General features: G+C 48.8%; 1 protein-coding gene across 1 annotated transcript in view; it reads left to right on the plus strand.

Moving 5' to 3' along the window:
- LOC114068195 (fibroblast growth factor 18) overlaps positions 1-17,417 on the plus strand; it is a 45,847-nt gene extending 28,430 nt beyond the window's left edge. The window contains exon 3 of the mRNA XM_027904113.1: positions 16,379-17,417. Within this exon, the coding sequence (XP_027759914.1) occupies positions 16,379-16,645 (267 nt within the window). The 3' untranslated portion in view covers positions 16,646-17,417. The remainder of the gene's footprint in view (positions 1-16,378) is intronic.
- The last annotated feature ends 1,957 nt before the right edge of the window (positions 17,418-19,374 follow it).

Here is a 19,374-nt window from a genome sequence, read left to right on the forward strand (position 1 = left end):
TCCCTGCCTTTGCATCTGGATATATAACTGCACCTACACCAGCATTTCTGAGCAGAGACCACCTGATGGAGCCTTCTCAGGATCCCCAAGCCTCGTGTTTTCTCCCTCGCTTGGATGTTGCCACGTGTGTGTTCATGGCCAGTGTTGACCAAAGGGCTTGGAGTTGTTTTGGGCAGAACTTCTGACTTCACAGTAACATGTGCAGCTGCTGAGGCCACTGAGGCTCTACGTGTTGCTGATGAAAACTGGAGACAGGGCAGGTGTTGTATAGGGGTGACTTCTCTGTCAAAGGTGACCAGTACTCAGAAAAAACAAATTGTATTGTGTTTCTTTGTGGATTCTTGGTGTTATGTTGAAGAAGGATCAAGAAACATTAACTTTTTTACTTCTGACCATGTGTTGTTTGGGGTTTTTTTGCTTGTGGGTTTTTGGTGCCTCTGTGTGTCCACACAGAAAAGTTGTAGGTCCTGAGTTTTCTGGTCTTGCTGAAGTTTTCTGTGGACCACTGAAGTTTATCGTAGAATCACAGAATGGTTTAGGTTGGAAGGGACCTTCAAGACCATCTTGTTCCAACCCTCTGCTGTGAACAAGAACACCTTCCTCTAGACCAGACTGCTCTAAGCCCCATCCAACCTGGCCTTGAATGTTTCTAGGAATGGGGCAGCCACAACTTCTCTGGGCAGCCTGTGCCAGTGCCCTCACAGAAAAGAATTTTCAATCTTTCATCAAGTATAAATTTATCCTCTTTTAGTTTAAAACCATTACATCACGCTAAAAGGTTTGTCCCCATCTTTTTTTAACCTCCTTTAAGTACAGAAAAGCTGCAGTAAGTTCTCCCTACAACCTTCTCTTCTTCAGGCTTTATGGTGGATTTATATTACTAGGAGAGGAATTAAAATATGAAAACTCAGAAGAAGAGTGCTTGGTGCTTTTCTGTGCAACTTTTTTGTCTTTTTAAAAATTATTAACCTGTTTATCTCAGGCTTCTAACAGACACAGGGAAGAAGAGGACTCTGAAAGGTCCAGCTCTTCTTCCAAGGAAAGGCACGATGTGACTTGTCCACTTGTAACAAGGCATGAGGTGACTGGTCATCTAGAACACAAGAACTCTGAATATTGGCAGTAATTCAGTGCTGTGGGGAAAGAGGAGCTGATGGTCCCTTTGGAGGAGCTCTGAGTTTCTAACTGTTGGTTCTCCAGGGGAGCCCTTCTGTGTTTTTTCTCTCTACCTCAGTTTGTTATCTCCTGCACTGAGATAAGGCCATCAGTAAGGTGGAGATTTCATGTTTGTTGAAGGCTGTCAAAGGTGAGTCTTTGAAGTCTCCAGGAGCAAGGAATACCAGCCCAGGTGTGAGCAGGTGGCTGTGAAGTGGCCTTGGCCACCTCTGAGTGCTCTTGCTGAGCCTGTCCTTACAGCAAATCCAAGCTCCCTGGAATGGCAGGATGCTGCAGAGGTTGCCTTTCCCTGCCCTCTCCCAGTCCTCTCATGGCAGAGCATTTGCAGGGAGTCAGGGGGCTCTGTAAAGCTTGAACTGGATCTGTCAGCACCATTATGTGATGACCAGAGCCCTGCCCCTCCTTTAGGCACTGCTAGGGCTGCTACCTGGTGAGCAGAGCATCTCCTGACCCCCAGGCACTGTTTCCAGGGAATTCCCTGTGGAATTCTCTGCCATCTGCCCGTGGAGTCAGGCAGTCTGGTCGACACCAGCACTCAGGCCAAGGCAGGCAGCCCTAAGGAGGGGGGTTTACACTCCCACCTATAAAGGGAAAGGAGAGACCAGCCCTGTTTTTTCTGGGCTGACCAAGGGCAGGGTGGAATGGAGTTGGCTTCCTGCAGAGCTGCCATGTGGGAGGTGAGGGTGCTATTGCAGACCCTGGCAAGGGAGACATCACTTTTCAGAGCAAGATGCAGAAGCAGGGGAGACAAGTAATGGCTGGAAGGACTGCAGAAGATTTGAGAAGAATAGGGAAAGAGCTAAGCACAAATTTGATTCAATCCAGAAGTGTCTTCAGAAGATGCTCCAAGCAATCCCACTAATGTTCTTCCATGGCATTAGATGGATTACGTCTTTCCCACATCCAGCAGCAATATTGTTCCCTGTTGGCTTCATTTTGAGAACAGCTCTATCTCTCAGTGCATTGACTCCTTGAGCTATTCCAGGAAGGAGAAGCAGGTGGTGGTGCTGGAACCCATCTCCTTAGTGGGATGGGACTCAGAATGCAATGTGGTGTGCTGTGCTCCATGGAATGCTGCTCCATGTGGTGTGGCTGTAGTCTCGATACTGTAACTCTGCAGCCAATGCTGGAAAAGTGGATGAGTTCTTCTTCTGAGGTGGGATGTGGCTACAGAGAAAACTCCAGAAATAGGAGTAGAGTTAGAAAACTAAAAGAATGAGGTCTATCACAGATCATCCCTGCCAGCTGTACAGAAAGTGAGCGCACTAAAGTTGTATCCTGAGAGAACTACCTGCTCATTGCATCAGTCCTGCACCTGAGAATTGGGGCCTGAGAGCATGAGATCCTATAAAATAGGTGGTTTCCACATGCTGACTTCCACCATCTCTCTTTAGGTTTTCTTTCAAAAATCCCCAGTGACCTGGTGTCCACGAACTCCCAAAATCATTGTCGTGTATGTGCATTATTTTTGTTAAAGAATTCTTCTCTGAGCTTAATATGAACAGTGGGGAAAAGGTGTTTGGTGAAAGGTAGGAAGCCATGGCCAGTTGGATGGCTGAGGCAGTGCTTCAGCCTGGTGACAGGTAATTTGGGTGCCTTCTGGGGGCAGCTTTGCTGATGCCACGTCTGCAGCGCTGGAACCCTCCCAGTGCTCACGAAGCACTGACGAGCAGTGCTGAGCTTGTGCCCTCAAGCACGGTCCAGCTCCTGTGCCAGCCAAAGCGTGGCATTGCCAGGGGCATGTCACTGGTGCTGGGGGCTGGAGGTGGCATGGCTGTGCTGGCCACCTCTCCCTGACCAGCACCACTGTGCTGGTGCCACTTACAGCAGAGACCTGCCTCTCAGACATAAGATTTCTTCTGGTGTGATAACTGCTTTCTAAGCCAGTGTATTTCTTAATGTTACCAGAAAGTTGCTAATACCATATGGCAAGGCTCTCTGTATTTTTGCAGGACAACAAACAAATTGTTGCTAGATGCCAGACTGCTCTGGCAGAGCTTTATCACTGATGCCTGCCAGCAGTAGCCTTTAGGGGATAGTAATAATTTGGGGTTGTTTACATTACAGCTTTAAAATAGGGGGTTTTTTTTGAGGCATGTGTGTGTTTAGTCAGGAAGGTTGGCTAAAACATTCTGCCAGCATCAAGGAGTGAAGGTGCCCGCTGTGGCCCCTGAATGTGCTCTTGGCCCTTGGTAACCCCTCTGGCCTCAGGGGAGAGGGCATGTGTTGTGTTACACGAACTCCAGGGAGCCACCCTTTGTAGGACAAGGACACTTCCCTGGGTGGGAGAGACCAGGTGATTCTCCAAAGCCTCACTGGTGTACCTGGAGCAGCTTTTTCAATCTGTTGGCTTTGGTCAAGGCTGAGGTTAAAACTGTTTGAAAAGCTGCTGGTGGGGAGCCAGAGCCAGGGGGCTGAGGCAAGGAGAGGTAGGGATGAGCTCTGAGCCCTATGGCCTTTACATGCCCCAGTCCTGCATGACAGGGTGCAGTGTGCCAGGGCTGTCCTGGCAGCCAGCTGTGCTGCAGAGCTGCTGGGAGGTGTGTGGCGAGGGCAGGGGCACGCCGGGCTTTGCAGTTTGGAACTCTGATGCAGTGGATGAGGTGTTTGCCCTCCTGAGCTTGGATGTTTGAAACCACACCTCACTGCGTCTTGGATTTGGGGCAGAACTCTTGAGTTTCCCGGGGGTTTGATGCTTATCCAGATTTTTTTTTCCCCCCCCGAGTTGCACAGTATTCAGGTTGCTTGAAAGGGGCTTGTAAAACCTAACAATTTCTGGAGCTGAATGCTGAATTTGCAACATAAACATGACCAGAATTGGTGGGGTGTCGGGTTTAATAGTGCGTTTTGTGGATCTCTCTGTGACATGTTCAGCCATAAACTATTCTGGCTTGGCATCTCATTTGAAAGCAAAACTTGACATGGCTTTTGCTGGATCTCACTCAGATCTTGTTTTGAACTGCAGTCTGGTTCTTCATATGGGGGGTTGGTCCTTTTTTGAAGTGAGTTGTTCCCAGGCTTTCGCTCCCCTGTGAGTTTGTTTTAGTTTAAGTCATCTAAATAAAATTCTTTGGTGGAATCTGAAGCCAAGCAGTCTTGGTCCCTGCCATACTTTGAGCAGGGGGACCTGATTTGAAATCAGTCTCAAGTGTCCAAAAATCTGGAATCAGGGCCTGAAAGATTGCAAAGGTCTTAAAAGCAATGAGATGACACAACCACTTTTCTTTTGGATGAGCCATTAGAATCTTCTGCATTCACCTGATCAGGTTTTTTTCCTGCAACCCATGGAAAAAAATTTGAATTATTTTTCTGAAAACATAGAAGCTGAGATTCTCATGAAATTAAAAGCAGAAGTGGAAGCTAAAATCAGCAATTCTTCTCTTCCATTCAACTCCCCAGACATCATCAAGAGGCTGGAGAGCAGCTCCAGCTCCTGGAAAGGGCCCTGGTGGGTGCCAGTTGTCCCTGAGTCAGCAGTGTCCTGGCAGCCAGGAGGGACATCCCTGTCCTGGGGGCAGCAGGGAGGGGATTGTCCCGCTCTGCTCTGCCCTGGGGCGGCCTCACCTCAACGTTGGGGCAGTTTGGGGGGACACAATGGAAGGGAGAGATTGAGCCATTGGAGAGTGTCCAAAGGAGGCCACGAGGATGGGGAAGGGCCTGGATTTGAAGGCGTGTGAGGACACTGAGGGCACTTGGTGTGTTCAGCTGCAGAAGAGGAGACTGAGGGGAGACCTTATTGGGGTCTTCAACATCCTCCCAAGGGGAAGCAGAGGGGCAGGACTGATCTCTTCACCTTTGTGACCAGTGGCAAGACTTGAGGGAATGGCTGGAGCTGTGTCAGGGCAGGCTCAGGTTGGATCTCAGCAGAAGGTTCTTCCCCCAGAGGGTGGTTGGCACTGAACAGGCTCCCCAGGGCAGTGGGCACAGCCCCAAGGCTGCCAGAGCTGCAGGAGGGTTTGGACAACACTCTCAGGTACATGGTGTGAGTCTTGGGGTTGGGCAGGGCAGGGCCAGGGGTTGGACTTTGATGATCCTTATAGGTCCCTTCCAGCTCTGTATTCTGTGATTCTCTGATGATGAGGCTTTGGGTAGCACTTCAGCCTTCCACAGCTGCTCCTTTCCCATTACTGGCTGACCTGAAGCATTGCATTCAAGCTTCTGTGGATGCTAGATGTGATGGAATTTGTATCATCTGGTTCATTTGTTGCAGTTTCAGATCTTTACAGTGCCAGAAATGTGTCAGAGGAGTTCCCCAAGGAGGGGCTGTTGGATGTTATGGACATTGTGATAGGGATGTTGTTATCACGCCGTCTCATAATAATTTGTCAGAGGTGTAACGTTCTCAGGGCTGGCCAGACCCCACTGTGCTCCTTCCCCAGGGGGCTGTGGTGGCTCTGCTGTAGGCACAGGGATGAGGTGTCACTGCCTGAGGAGGGTGTGGCTGTGCTGGCTTTACACAGCTGGGGAGCAGTAGCCCCACTGGAATAGCTCCTGCTCTTGAGCAGTGCCAGGCAGCTTTCCCAGGAATCCTGACTCTGGATGGCACAACCACGTTAGAGCCTGGTGCTTGTAACACCAACACTGTGGGTTCGATCCCCATGTGTGCTGTTCACTTGGGAGCTGGACTCGATGATCCTTGTGGGTCCCTTCCAGCTCACAATATTCTGTGATTCCCTGTAATGATTCCCAAGAAGCCACTTATGACTGAGCCCAGTGAAACTGTGTTCCAGTGTTCATTCTACTGTGCTGTGGCACAGAAAGGGATGGGCTCCAGTGCTACAGCAGTTCCCTTCAGAGTGGTGGGAGTTTGAGCACACTCCCTGGACCTTTGCAGCATTAATATTTGTCACAAAAATGTGCCTTGTCCTGGTTCTGTGTTTGTGATGACTTGTTTACAGGAGTTTTTGTGGAGGTGGGAAGGGGAGGGGGAAATGATGCGACTGTGGGTGATGAGTTTTGTGGAAAGTTGGGTTGTAGCAGTGGGGACAGCAGGTGACTGATCTTGGTATCGTGGGGAAAGCAGAGGTCACTTGGAAGCTCCTTGTGCAGAAGACAGAGAGCATTTGCAGGATGCTGATAACCACTGAACAGCTGCAAGCCTTGGGAAGGAGTGATGGGAGAGTTCTTGGAGAGAATTGGGGTGGCTGGGGAATTCTGGATGCCAAAGCCCTGAAGGCTGTGTGAGCCAGCAGGCTGTGGTGTTCATGGCACTGATGGGGATGGGGAGAGAGGCTTATGTCCCCATAAGTGCCTTCCTTTTGCTGATCCTTTGTCCATGCTGTTTTTGCATTTTTATCTGCGTGTTCTGATGCATTTATGTCACGGGTTTCATAAATGGAGCACATGAGGTACATTTATGCCTACAGTGTGCTGCTGGGGTTGGGTTTGTGCTTAGGAACTTTGCCAGTCAGAACACTGACAGGTGCTGGTTGGACATGCCCTGTCATCTTGTGAGAGTAATGTGAATATTTTGGGTCTGTGCTAAGTGCTGCCTTCGGTCCTTGCAGTTTTCTAAGCACCCCAAATGGATGCTGATCCTCTTGAGATGAGCAAGGCTGGGAGGTCTGGCATTAACCACACAGTGGGTAGAGGAGAAGGTCTGGCTTTATCCCCACAGTGGATGGAGGAGCTGTGCCTGCTGTGAGTCCTGTGATTGGGGCTGCCTTGGGTGGTCGTGGAGACATCTGAGGTGGGGCCGATGCTTTACTCTTGTTTTCATGGGCCAAGCCACACGGTCAAGAGGTCCTCATAGTCATGTTTTAGCCATCTGTGAACATTTCCAGTTAACTTCAGCTTCTTAGCACTGCCATAATGCTTTAAGTGTTTGATCTGAAATAAAGCAACAGGTCCTTTTATTAAAAAAAAAAAAAAAATCAAACTTCTTCATTGTGTTATTTTTCTGCTGGAGGTTGTGAGTGTTGGCCCTGTGTGTCCAGGCTGTGTCTGGACAGAGAGCTGTGTGATTTCTCCTTAGGAAATGCCATCTTTTCCTCGGGGTATTCCTAAGAAGCCCCCGTTTTCTCTCAGATTGAGCTTTGCGAAGTCAAGGTTCACTTTGCAGACCAAACCTGTAAGCTTGACTTCTAAATTTTTTCCTTATCCCATGGCTGGAAGCTCTGTGTCCCCTTCCAGGGAAGAAATGCCATCTTCTTGAAAGCTGCATGATAATTTAATTTAATCCTTTCTGTGCTGAGGGAGCAAGTGTCACCATAAAGCTGCTAACATCCCGTCCCCTGTGTTCCTTGGTGGCTGCAGCTGTGTGTCATGTTGGAATATTTCAGTTCCCTAGGGTTAAATGTTAATTAAAATTACTGATGGGGATCCCTGAGCCCTGGTCATGCCTCACCCTCTCTGGGTGGAGAGGGTGTGCTGACAATTATCAAGTGGAATTTAATTGCTTTCCTCAGAGCATCTCATCTCCCAGACACCATTTTCTGTTGGTGTTGAGCATTTCCAAGCTGAGGGTGATGTTTCTGCTAAGTGTCACTTAGCAAATACACTGATGTATTTAACTTGCAAGAAGGAATAAAGCAGTGTAGCCTTGTCTTCCTCATGTGGATGCAGCTGAGATCACATTCAGGTGGGTCCTGCTCTTCAGGGATTGTTTCTACTTGTCTCACAGTTTGTTTTTGGAGATGAAGTGAGAAAACAGAGGCTAATTTTGAAGTGGAGAATAAAACCTGTACTCCAACAATAGTCCATTTGATGTGGTTGTTAAAAACCTATTTTGTCAAAAAAAAAAAGTAGATCTTGCTCAAATACATTTTTATTCTTGAGATTTTCTCACATTGTCTTTTGGATCCCGGAAGATACTAAGCTTTCCTAAGGGAGGACAAGTCTCAAGCCTTGCATTTGTTGTGTGCAGATGGAAGTTGGTCATTCACAGGCTGGAACAATTCTGGATGATCGATTTTTATGGATGGCACTTTATTTGATCATGGATTCATCTCTTTTCTTAGTAATATAACTTGACATGAAGAGAACTAATGCCATCCTGCAGACAATCAATGACCTTTCTTTGTTCTAAATTCCACTGATCTAAACTTGTCCCAGGGAAGCCAGTGTCACTACTGAAATGTTGGCTGGATGAGATTGCATTCACTGGAAATGATAACTTATAAAGTCACTGTGCGTGTTTAATGTGGATAAATCTGGGATCAATCCAGGGCCTGCTATGGGGTCAACAACTGTTCTAGTCCCATTATCCTGTTCCACTCATGTTCTAGACTTGGTGTTTTAAACAATTAAAAAAAAAGAATTCCGGTAGTGGCCTAACTCCCATATCACAGAATCACGGAATCAATTGGATTGGAAAAGACCTGCAAGACCATGGACCCCCTGTGCCCCATCCCCACCCTGTGCCCAGCCCAGAGCACTGAGTGCCACGGCCAGGCCTGCCTTGGACACCTCCAGGGCTGGGCACTCCAAACCTCCCTGGGCAGCCCCTGCCAAGGTTTAACAAATTCCTTCTGATGTTCAACCTGAACAAGTTGAGGCCATTTCTTCTTTTCTTGTCCCTTGTTAGCTGGGAGAAGAGGCTGACCCCCACCTTGCTACAACTGTATATTGAATTCAGACCTACACAAAATATGCTGCTGCTCTTGGATGGCTTTTATAGAAAATTCAGGACTGGCCTGAAAATGACTGCTGGGAAAGAAACCTCAGCAAACCCCAGCAGAGCACTTAAGCAGCAGGCTGTGGTTTGTCCAGATGGGCAAAAACACCTTCCCAGCTCTGATGACATGTAGCACCTCCCAGCACACATGTAACTGGACCAAGGAGGGGCAGGTAATGATAGATGCCATAGATCTGCTCAGATATCAACATCTGAAACCTGCCTGTGGTTTCAGATCTCCTGAAGTGCAGTAGTTTTCTACTGCAGGAAATCCTCAGTTTTGACTTTTTTAAGTTTTCCTGAAATTTCTTTTGGTTCAATGAAGCTTATTTAAATAAGTGGTTGGCGTTTCTCATCATTAATATTAAAGTCTTTGCAGTTCTCTGAGATGCAGTGAGGAAAGTCTCTCAACCAAATGTACCTCTTTCCAGGTGAAGCCGACCCAGTTTGCCCTAATTCCGGATATGGCCACCCTGCTGCACTGTTGGCAGGAAATGTGGCTGTGACAGAAGGAGCAGGTTAGGAGGCATGTCCTGGTGTAACCTCAGCCTTGCTTGGTTCATCCCTACAGAGACTCCTTTCATCTCCGCGTCCTCATGTTTATCCTGCGTCAGAACGCTCTTCCACGGCAAACTGAGGGTTACTGAACTTAGTTATAAAAGTGGGATTTTGGAATGAAAGGTAGAAGGAAAGAAAAAAAACTTTAAACTGTTTTCTTCCTTCCTTGGTTCCTGCAGCTTGTGTCTGGCACGGACAGGGACAGGGCTCTGCCAAGCCTGGGTGTCCTGTCCTAGGCATGCAGGACCGTGCCTGTTTTCACCTGCTGTCAGGAGGGAAGGGTGTGCCCGGTGTGTGTGGGCAGGTGGGGCAAATGGGGCAGTGCTGCTTTGGACGGGGACCCTGGACGGAGCGGTGCCCTCTCATCGCAGCATCTCCTCCACACGGGTTTTGTGTTACTGCCCCTGCCTCGTGAGTGCACTTAGATGTCCTGTATACATAATTAACCTCTCTGCTGCGCCGGCAGACACTTTTATTGAACTGCCCATCATGACTCCTAAGTATTTTCCTCGGAGGATTGTGCAGGTTCAGAGGGCAGGGAGCTGGAGGAAGCTGAGTGACTCTTGGCAGTTATGGATGCGGCTTCCCTGATTTACAGCCCGCTCTAGGAGCAGGAATGTGCATTTGGGTCAAGAGGTGTCTCTGTGGTCAGGATGCCTTGTCATAAATCCAGGATACTGAGCATCAGGATGCTGGTGATGGATCTGTCCTTGTAATGCTCATAAAGTGCACGCGGGTGACTGAGCACTCAGATCTCCCGTGTGGTGAGGAGGTTCTGTCCCCCCCCAGCGCTGCTGGGGAGCTCTGGCAGCTGCTCTACCCACCTCAGCATCATGTTTTCTGACCTGCCTTTAAAAGGGGTGTGTGTGTGAGTGAAGGGGGAGAGGGGGCAGTGCTAAGAGCTGTGGCATTAACACAGCTCCTGCATTGCCTCCTTCCACTCGGGATTTTCCAAGCCACGTGGAGTGGATCTGGAGGAGCCCGAGTGTTGCCTGTCTGACAAGCTGAGCTTGTGCAAAACCACAGAGGAGGAACATGCTTCCTGAAAACCATATGTCACTGGGCATGTGCTGGGTAAACAGCTCTGGGGCTTTTAGGGGTTATCAGTGATTCTGGGGGCACCAGCCCTTGGTCCTCAGCTGGGGATGCTTCAGGAGTGGCTCACTAGAACTGCCGAGCAGTATTTCTCCTGAATACCCAAGCCTTTTCCCCACTGTCACTGCTATGAAATGTAGGAAATACAGGGCAGGATTTCTCCCATATAATGCACTGTGTGAATTGAACAGTGCCAGCGTTTGAAGGAAATTTTCAGCAGCCCTTTGGAATGATTGCTGAGCTCAGTGGGTGTGCCTCACACCCGGGGGTGGCATGAAATCCAGCACGATGGGGTGCCACTGCTTGGGAACCCCCTCTGTCTGTCTGTCTGTCTGTCTGTCTGTCTATGGAAGAGGAGGGAAGGATGGATGCAGGAAAGGTCTGTTTTCAGGGGTTTTCTTTGAAAAAGCCTCGGTGTGTGCAGCTTTTGGAAACCTTTTGCCTGAGCGGTAACTTTCCTGCTCCAGGATTTTTGGGAGGAGGGGGTGCTTCCCTTGCAGGGATAGATGCTCTCCCTTGTATGCAGGGCTGGTATCACCACAGTTTGACAGTTTTCGAGCCTGAGGGCTGCGCTGGCAGAAGGGTGATAATTAGACAGAGACTCATCCCCTTCTCACTTGAGGGGTTGAGTCTCGCTGTGCCCTGTGCCAAGCCGGCATTCCTGGGTTTGTCACAGCCGTGTTTCGTGGAGTTTGGTGTTTGTTATCATTTGCAGCCCATCACCAGTGCCTTCAGTGGCTTACCCGGAGAGCTCCTAATTGCAGCAGCGTTTGAGGAGGGGGGAAGTGTTTTAACACAAGCTTAGCTAACAACAGCTTAGCACAGCATCGCTCGCAGGGCTTAATTCGTGCCCTGATCTTTGCAAACAGAGGAACCTTTCAGTCTCGGGGGCATCTCTCCCCGCACCGTGGTGTTACCCGAGCCGCTTGCGCGAGCTCATTGTTGCCGAGTAAAAGCCGAGTGAAGTTTGGATTTGCCGGTGCCCACTGAGCCAGATTTGTGAAGCATAAATGAGAAAACCTGCCCTGGCCTCCCTTTCCCATAAAAAGCTGCTCAGGTGGCTTAGTGTGGCAGGCTAATGGGGGAAGGCGGAGGCGGCTGCTGCACCTGCTAATGCTTTGGCTCCGGCTGGTGGCACAGAGGCTGCCGCGAATTCCCCCTGAGCAGCAAGCTGTTCGTGGCAGGAATGCCTCGCTCCGAGGAGCGCTCCTGCTACGACAACAAAGAGCTCTTTGATCCTTTCCATTTGGAGAACTTAAAACGAGAAAGCCAAACTACAATAAGACCAAGTTGGGTCATAAAAAGGAGAGCAGGAGCACCAAAGCGCTCCGGAGTGTAATTGTAGAAGCAGCAAATGCTTTGGCACTTAATTCCGCTTTAGTGTCAGTTCAACATGTTTCACGTTTGAGACTGGAGAGCCTGTCGCCAAATGCTCTGCACAAACAACCCCAGGCTGCTCCCTGGTAAGCTCAGGGTGCTCAGAGTCCCTGGCTCCAGCGTGGCTCCTTCGGCTGTGCTGCTGTGGCACACGGGGTGGAGTGGATCCGTGGTGTAGAAAGACTTGAGATACCCTTTACTGGAGGGTGAGCCTCGCAAGGTGGCTGCTGCTGCTCTAACCCTGCTCAGTAAGAAGACTGGGACCACTCGAGTCTGCTGCCTTGGCACTGGGCAGTGGCTCACTGCCCCTGGGGCTGCTCCCCAGCTGTTATTCCAGGAGATGGAAGCCAGCACTTCGTGCTGCTCGGGCTGTGCTTTTCTTGCCTCTGCACAGACCTGGGCAATGTCCCAGACGTGTCTGTGGAAGGTGACATTTAGATCAGGCATTTTATAAGTAATGTATCAGAAATTTGGCTGGCGGATACCACATCTTCCCACGGGTGGTAGAGATGTGTTTAAACTGAATATGCTCCAAATTATTAATCTGCAAAGAACTGATCTGTGAGGTGTCAGCTCTGTGGAGGCATGGCCTCATCGTGTGGCCAGGCAGCAGCCCCTGGGGGCAACACTGGCAGTTTGGTGGTGGCTTGTCACAGGTGCCAGGAGGTGTTGACCTGCCCTTCACAGGAGCAGGGTTATGCCTCTGCTCTGTGTCTGCTCTGAGCAGGGAGCTGGGGCTGCAGAGCTCTTGTGCCTGCCCTGTGAGGACGTGGGGATGTGGGGCTGGGTGTGGGTCCTCTTCCATCCTATGGCCAGGCCACTGGGCCAGGCAGCTCCTGTGCAACTCTGAGGCTTTCGAGAACTCCTCTATGGTAAAGAATCAGTTCAAAACATAAAGCTCGGTGTTTTGAAGGGTGAGTGCTCTGCAAGGTGTGTCCTTGCCAGCACGATATGTATGAAATGCATCTTGGCAGCAGCTCCTGGCTGACGTTGGTGATGGAGGGTGCAGCCCTGGATCGTTTGCACTGGGAGCTCCTGGGGAAGGGTGAGCCCGTGGCTGGAGCAGGGAGTGATGCTTGGCCAAAACTGTCTCTCTTTTCTCTTCCACCCCCTTCTCTTTGGAGGAGTGAGGGGATGGCTGACAGACTCAAGGAGTGATTTGCTATGGCTTAAATAGGAACATGATTAAATTTTAAGTGATGGGCACCTGATGATTAAAAAGTATTGAAAACCCTTATAAATTGATTTTTCCCCTAACAGATTGCTGTGGGTCCAGCTCTTCGTGGTGTGGGTAACATGTGCAAACGATTTATTCTATTGGGGATTATAAAAGATGCTGTAAAATTATCTTTTAAGTGTTTGAGAATCATTTGTCTGTCTCTGGCGTGTCTTAGCACATACAGGAATGCTCTGTTTGGGGAAGTGAGGTCCTTATCCTGATTTATCTCAAGGTGCTTGTATATGTTACTGCAATTTCATGTTATCAAATCATTTAGCTCTTCCTCTTCCAGAACGAAGTTATTTTATCTCATGCACCTTGTTTACTTCAAATTAGCCCTGAGGTTGGCCTGAAGTTGCACCTTGTTATTCCTCCACCTCCTGTCTCCGTCTTAGGCTCTGTCGGCAAATTTGAAGGTATAAGTAAATACTTTTTTGTTATCAATAGAATAAGCTTCCCCTCCTACATATGTTTTCTTTTCATTCCAGTCTTCATTTTCCATGAGAAACTGACACTGCAGCAAAAAGCAGAAACCTCCCAAATTGCATGAAAAAGCCTTAATTCTCCTAGCAACAAGGTCAGGGCTCCAGTCCAGTCCCTTTCCATGAGCATGGGGGGAACAGCCCTTCCAATTACCTGCTCCCCCTGTGGCACGGATCCGGTCGGTTCACCAGCACCTGGGTTTGGGTGGATTTGAGTCTCAGCCACGGTATTGTTTAAAAATTCTCCCCTCATTGGGGAAGGGTTTGTAGTGGGCTGAGCCCTGAGAAACCTGGGGCTGGTTTTATGGCTTCCCATTGAAACCTGTGGAACCCTGTGGTGTCGACTGATTTCCCCCTTTCCCACTCATGTGGCTTTGATCAAACCCAGGACTCAGAGAATGACCCCCCCCCGGAACTGGAACCACTGAGCTTTGCCCAGTTCTGCCATTCATTAAAGTGTTTGTGAGCTTCCAGTTGTGGATGGAAAAATGAGGACCTTTGTGCCTGTCTGGGATGGAGACTGCTGCTCCTGTGGCAGAGCCCCTGTACAGGCCCTGGATTAGCATATTTGTTGCAAAAGTTGCCAGAATTTCCTTTGAAACCTACCCTGGTAAATGAAACCCTTTAGGCAGGATGTGCATTACTGACTTTTAGGGCAAACATCACATATTGTTGCATGGATGGAATTGAAGCTCTGCTAGAGGCATGAAGTCACGGAGCAATGCCTGTCCTGGGGGCTGCTGATGACCAGCCATCCTCTGTTGCTGCCTGTGTGACTCCAGCCTGGGTCATCATGCAGCTCTGTTTGTAGCTTGTACACAGTTATTTGGGGATCAGGGGTGCAGGGAAACCTGAGCAGCATGGCCTGGAGGGTTTCCCTCCTGTCCCACAGTCCCCTGCCCTTCCCACAACCTGCACCAAACTCCACTGTGGTTGTTAGGACTCTTTACAAAGGCTTCTCTGGAAGAGCAGGCTGACCTGTCCTTGGGGAAGGGATGCAGGGCTCAGCTCAGGGGCTGAGCTGGTCACGCTGCTGTGGCTTTTCCGTGTCCCCCAGGGGTGGGACAACTGAAATGGCTGAAGACTGAGAGGGTCTGATACTATTTAGGTAGGGAGAGTTGAGTAGTAGCTATATGTATGCCTGCAGTACTGAAAAACTCACTTGATTTGGACAATACTCTCGGGCAGGGCCAGGAGTTGGACTCGATGATCCTTGTGGGTCCCTTCCAACTCAGCATGTTCTGTTATTCTGTGACCAATGGGGAGCTGACTAGGGCTAATATTATGATGGAAATCCTCCTTTGGCTTTGCTGAGCACTGGATGACGTCCTGTTTGATGTTCCATGTCACAGTTACGCTGTATCTACTCCCTGACGTCTTCTCATGTATAAATCAAAGTGCTGGTGCACATGACAACATGTGAAATTCTAGGTGCAGCACGAGTAACTCGGCAGTTAAAGGGCAAAATATGTTTTCTGACAGAAGGTTATGGGTGAGAAGAATTTCCTCTGTGCTGAAGGACTTGAAGATGCTGTTGTGTGATGCTGTGGTTCCCTCCAGTGCTGCATATGCTGTGTAAGTGAGAGTTCCAAATGCAGAGATCCATCCTGCTGCATTCAGAGCCCAGTTCTGGGTCTGTTAGTCTTGATCTTCAAGCTGAGCCGAGCCCAGTTTGCCAAAATCTCCAATGAGTGGCTCGGTGGGTAAAGGAGTCCCAACGTGGGGCGGCTGGGGAGCAGCAGTGATGCTCAGGTGCTCAGTACTCACCCTGTCTCCCTCTGTGAGGAGCAAAGTGCTTTAGGGACGTGGCTTCCCTAAGCCAGCCCCTGGAGCTTTGGGTGGCAGCTTCCCTCTGAAATGTTGGGAAAGAGGAGGGATTGTGTCCCCTGTGCAGCAAGAAATGAAACCAAGCAGAAACCTACCCTGTGACACGAGGGGTATGAGTCAGGTACGTGTGCCACTCTCTGGCAGTGGAGCTGGGCTGGGCTGGTGGCTGAGATTGCTCTTGCCGTGCAGTCCTCCAGTCACATTAGGATGCCAGTGGGATGTCATCTCATCTGGGAACCATTCCCGTGTGGGAACAGCCCCTTCCCCTGCTGGTGTCACTCTGGGTTGTGAGTCAGACCTAAGCTTTGGGTGTGCAAAGCATCTCCAGAATAACCACTGACTTCAGGGCTGTCCAGGGTCCCAGGAGCTGCAGTGGGGTCGGGGACTTCAGTGCCTCTGGCACCCCTGTGGCTCAGCCCTGGAGCACCATGGGTGGTCCATCTGCCTGGTGTCACCCTGGGATGTGGTGGGAGAGTTTTCAAAGTGCTGTGAAGGCTTAGACTAAGGCTTGTAATGATTTTAGCGGGATTTGGGTAGTTATGGGTGCAAGCCCATGAGGTATTTCTGAAAACATATCAGAAGTAAGTGTGGTAGAAAGGGAAATGCTGTTGTTTGGGCCATAGGACGTTCTGGGGTTTGTTTTTTGCTGATTGTGATGTTTCCGTGGCATGAGTTCAATTCATCCTCTTTCCCTAATGAGAAAAAGCAAAGCTACGTGTCTTGTTTTCCTTGCAGGTGAAGGAGCTGGACCGGATAAACTTAACTGTTGCCTTTGAAAACTCTTTCTCTCCTTGGATAAGAGCGTTTAAAACAAAAGAAATGATGACCTCATGCTTTCACGCTTCAAAAAAAAAAAATCATTTCTATTTCAGCTGATCCTTGTTACAGCTCCTATTAACAATGTTTGAACCAAAAATAGAGGTCCAGATGTGATGATTTTCTTTTTATGCCAAATTGGGTTTTGGTCACTGAGCTTGCATTTGGATAATTAATTTTTTCTCTCTCTTTTTTTTTTTTTTCCTTTTCCAGCCTGATGGCACCAGTAAGGAGTGTGTTTTCATTGAAAAAGTCCTAGAAAACAACTACACGGCGCTGATGTCTGCAAAATATTCAGGCTGGTACGTTGGATTCACCAAAAAAGGGAGGCCACGGAAAGGGCCCAAGACCCGGGAAAACCAGCAAGATGTACATTTTATGAAGAGGTACCCAAAGGGGCAAGTGGAGATACAGAAACCTTTCAAGTACACAACAGTCACCAAGAGGACTAAGAGAATACGACCCACCAACCCCAGTTAAAAATAGACAAAAATAGTGTCACAGTAAGAAACCACAAAAAAAAAAAAAAAAAAACTGCACCAGAGGAATATTTTTACATTAAAAATAAGGAAGAAGCTCTATTTTTGTACATTGTGTTTAAAAAAAAAATAAAAATAAAAAAAATTAATAAAAGACTAGATGGCAAATGCTGGGGAAAGCTGTTCGGGATTTATTGTGACTTGAAAAACGAAATGAACTGCTCTATTTAAATTGACTTCTTGTTGTTGATGACACACAGGTGCTTATTTCGCTTTTTTGGAAAGGACAACTTTTCAAGCATATCCCCAGAGGGAAAAAAAAAAAAAAAAAAAAAGTAATTATTAAAAATAAATAAATAAAACCAAAGAAAACCAAAGTTCTTTCCCAAAGTTACTGAGACCCTGCCCCGAAAAGTGCCGGTTTTGCAGTAATCTATTTATTGTCTGCTGCCCACTGGCCCGAGACAAGACGGTGTGTGCTGCAGTGAGTGAGTTTCTGTGGAGTTCTCGACGCATGGATCTTCTGTAACCTTCCTGACGACATAAGGTGTCACGGCTCCGTGATCCTGCATTGTGCTCAGTTCTGGAGAATGCTGCTAAATACATTCAAGTGACTACAAGATGACCTAGTACACCAATGATAAGGGAATATTTTAAAACCAGCTATATTATATATATTATATATATATAAGCTATTTATTTCACCTCTCTGTATATTGCAGTTCCATGAACCAAGTATTACTGCCTCAACAATTAAAAAGAATTATTTAAAACACATGTACATACTTTTGCTGTTCACACTTCTTTCCCCTTCCCTGTGCAGTGGTTTTTTTAATGTGTGTTTATCTTTCATGTGAGGGCAGCAGGATATGTTCAGGGTTAGTTTCCCCACTATAAACTTCGTTGCTAATTCTGTACTTCCTCCCTGGTTGTTCCCACAAGGAAGAGGTCTTGCGTGGGGTGAAGGTGGGCTGAGCATGGTGGGATCCTCACTGGCATGTTTCAAGAGCAGGACTTACATCTGACACTTTTCAGTCCAACAAGTATTTCCTAATGTTTGGCCAAGCAGAAGGTAAACTGGAAAATGAGCATCTGACTCCATTAACACTTACTTACGTGTGGCTCATTTCCTTCACCAGAGGTTTTAGAGGGGCTGTTGGTTTCAGCTGTTGAATTCAATATTGTGCCTTTTCAAACTTGCCCTCAGCTGGACAAATCCTTCCCCCCTGGTTCTCCCAGCCCATCGAGTGGCTTTGCTTCCCTGGTCAGTCCAGCCAGCTTTTCTCCTGGGAGTCCTGCAGAGGATATGGGTGATGTAAAGGGACCCATAAAAGAAAGTGGGGAACAAAATAACAGACCTCAGATTTTAGCTGAAATGGCAGCTGGACCCAAGTGAAGCTTTAAGGAGGAGCTCACTTGGCTTTTCCCTTCTCTCTGTGTGCAGACATCGCTGCACTCCTTGGCTACAGCCAGGGCTGGAAATGCTCAAAGCCACTAAGAAAGCTTTTTCTTGTTAATCACAAGAATTACTCTCCCCAGAACAAGCTTTCTCAAGATAACTTTGAGAGCTGCAGCCAAATCCTGCAGATCAAAGCTGTTTGGGAGATGGTGCAGATAAACGTGCAAGCTCGAGGATCCTTATCTGCACCAATCTCCAAACCTCTCGAGCCTGGAATAAAATGAACAGTGCTAAGCAGAGTCGCTCCATGCTGCTCCAGGAGAAGCTGGGCAGCTGTACAGGTGACACCCTCACCCCAGCTAAGCACAGGAGGTCACTCGAGCAGCCCCTGTGCCGGTGGATGTGCTGGGAGCAGCTCTGCTGGTGCTCCTGGAGACGAGCACAGAAGTGGGACCTCGTGGCGTGGTGGTGCAATTGGTTGGTGGGGGCTGGAAGGCTTTGCCAGCTTTGTCTTCAGATTGATTCATGTGGGAAAGATTTGGGGAGAGTTCAGAGGAGTGCTGGGGTGGAGGACTGGGCACCGCTGTAGATTTGCTGTGTTAGTACCTCCAAGAGGAGAAACTCAGATGATTTCCAGAGCGAGAACGGATTTATGGGTGCTTTTTTTATCCACCACGGTGCTGATGGTTTCCCTGTCAGAGAGACAGGGCTGGTTTGCTATCAGGGAAATTTGAAGGGGTGGAGGCAGTACATGCTGGAGAAGTCTGGGCAGAAGGGATCTCCTCTGAGATCCTCTGAGAGCAGCCAGGGAGGATCTGCTGCCATCGCACAGTGCCCGCTGGGTTTGGAGGTTGGCACGTGGGATTGAGGGGCACACAATTCCTAGCTCGGGACTCTGGCACTTGTGTCACTGGTTGATGAGAACATTTCCTGGCCAGCAGTGAGACAGGTTCCTCAGGCTGTGAAAGGCAGTGTGGTGAGGAGATGTGATGCTCACCTGGATTAGGTGCTGTCGGAGGGGTTTGTTGGCTGAGAATGGTGCGCGTTGGGTATTTGTGTTGAACATCCACTCTCAGGCTTTATTAACAACAGAAGCAGGGCAAAGATGAGAAGAATTCACATCAGGTTCCCCTGAGAGCACCTTCACGTGGGACAAAAGGGTGCTCTGGGGAGAAGGTGTTCAGGAAATGAACAGAAATGGGAAATCAAGCCCAGCAATGGACAGCCCTTTGCCTGTGGCCACCAGGCACATGGTGTTCCTGCCCCTGGGGTTGCTCAGTGCTTAGGCCAGGGGTTGTAAGTGGTTGTCAGCAGAGCACTGGACAGGTCCC

The sequence above is a fragment of the Empidonax traillii genome, unplaced genomic scaffold (genome assembly GCF_003031625.1).
Source record: "Empidonax traillii isolate 1590-97213 ecotype Southwest subspecies unplaced genomic scaffold, ASM303162v1 scaffold1014:size492293, whole genome shotgun sequence".
NCBI lineage: Eukaryota > Metazoa > Chordata > Aves > Passeriformes > Tyrannidae > Empidonax > Empidonax traillii.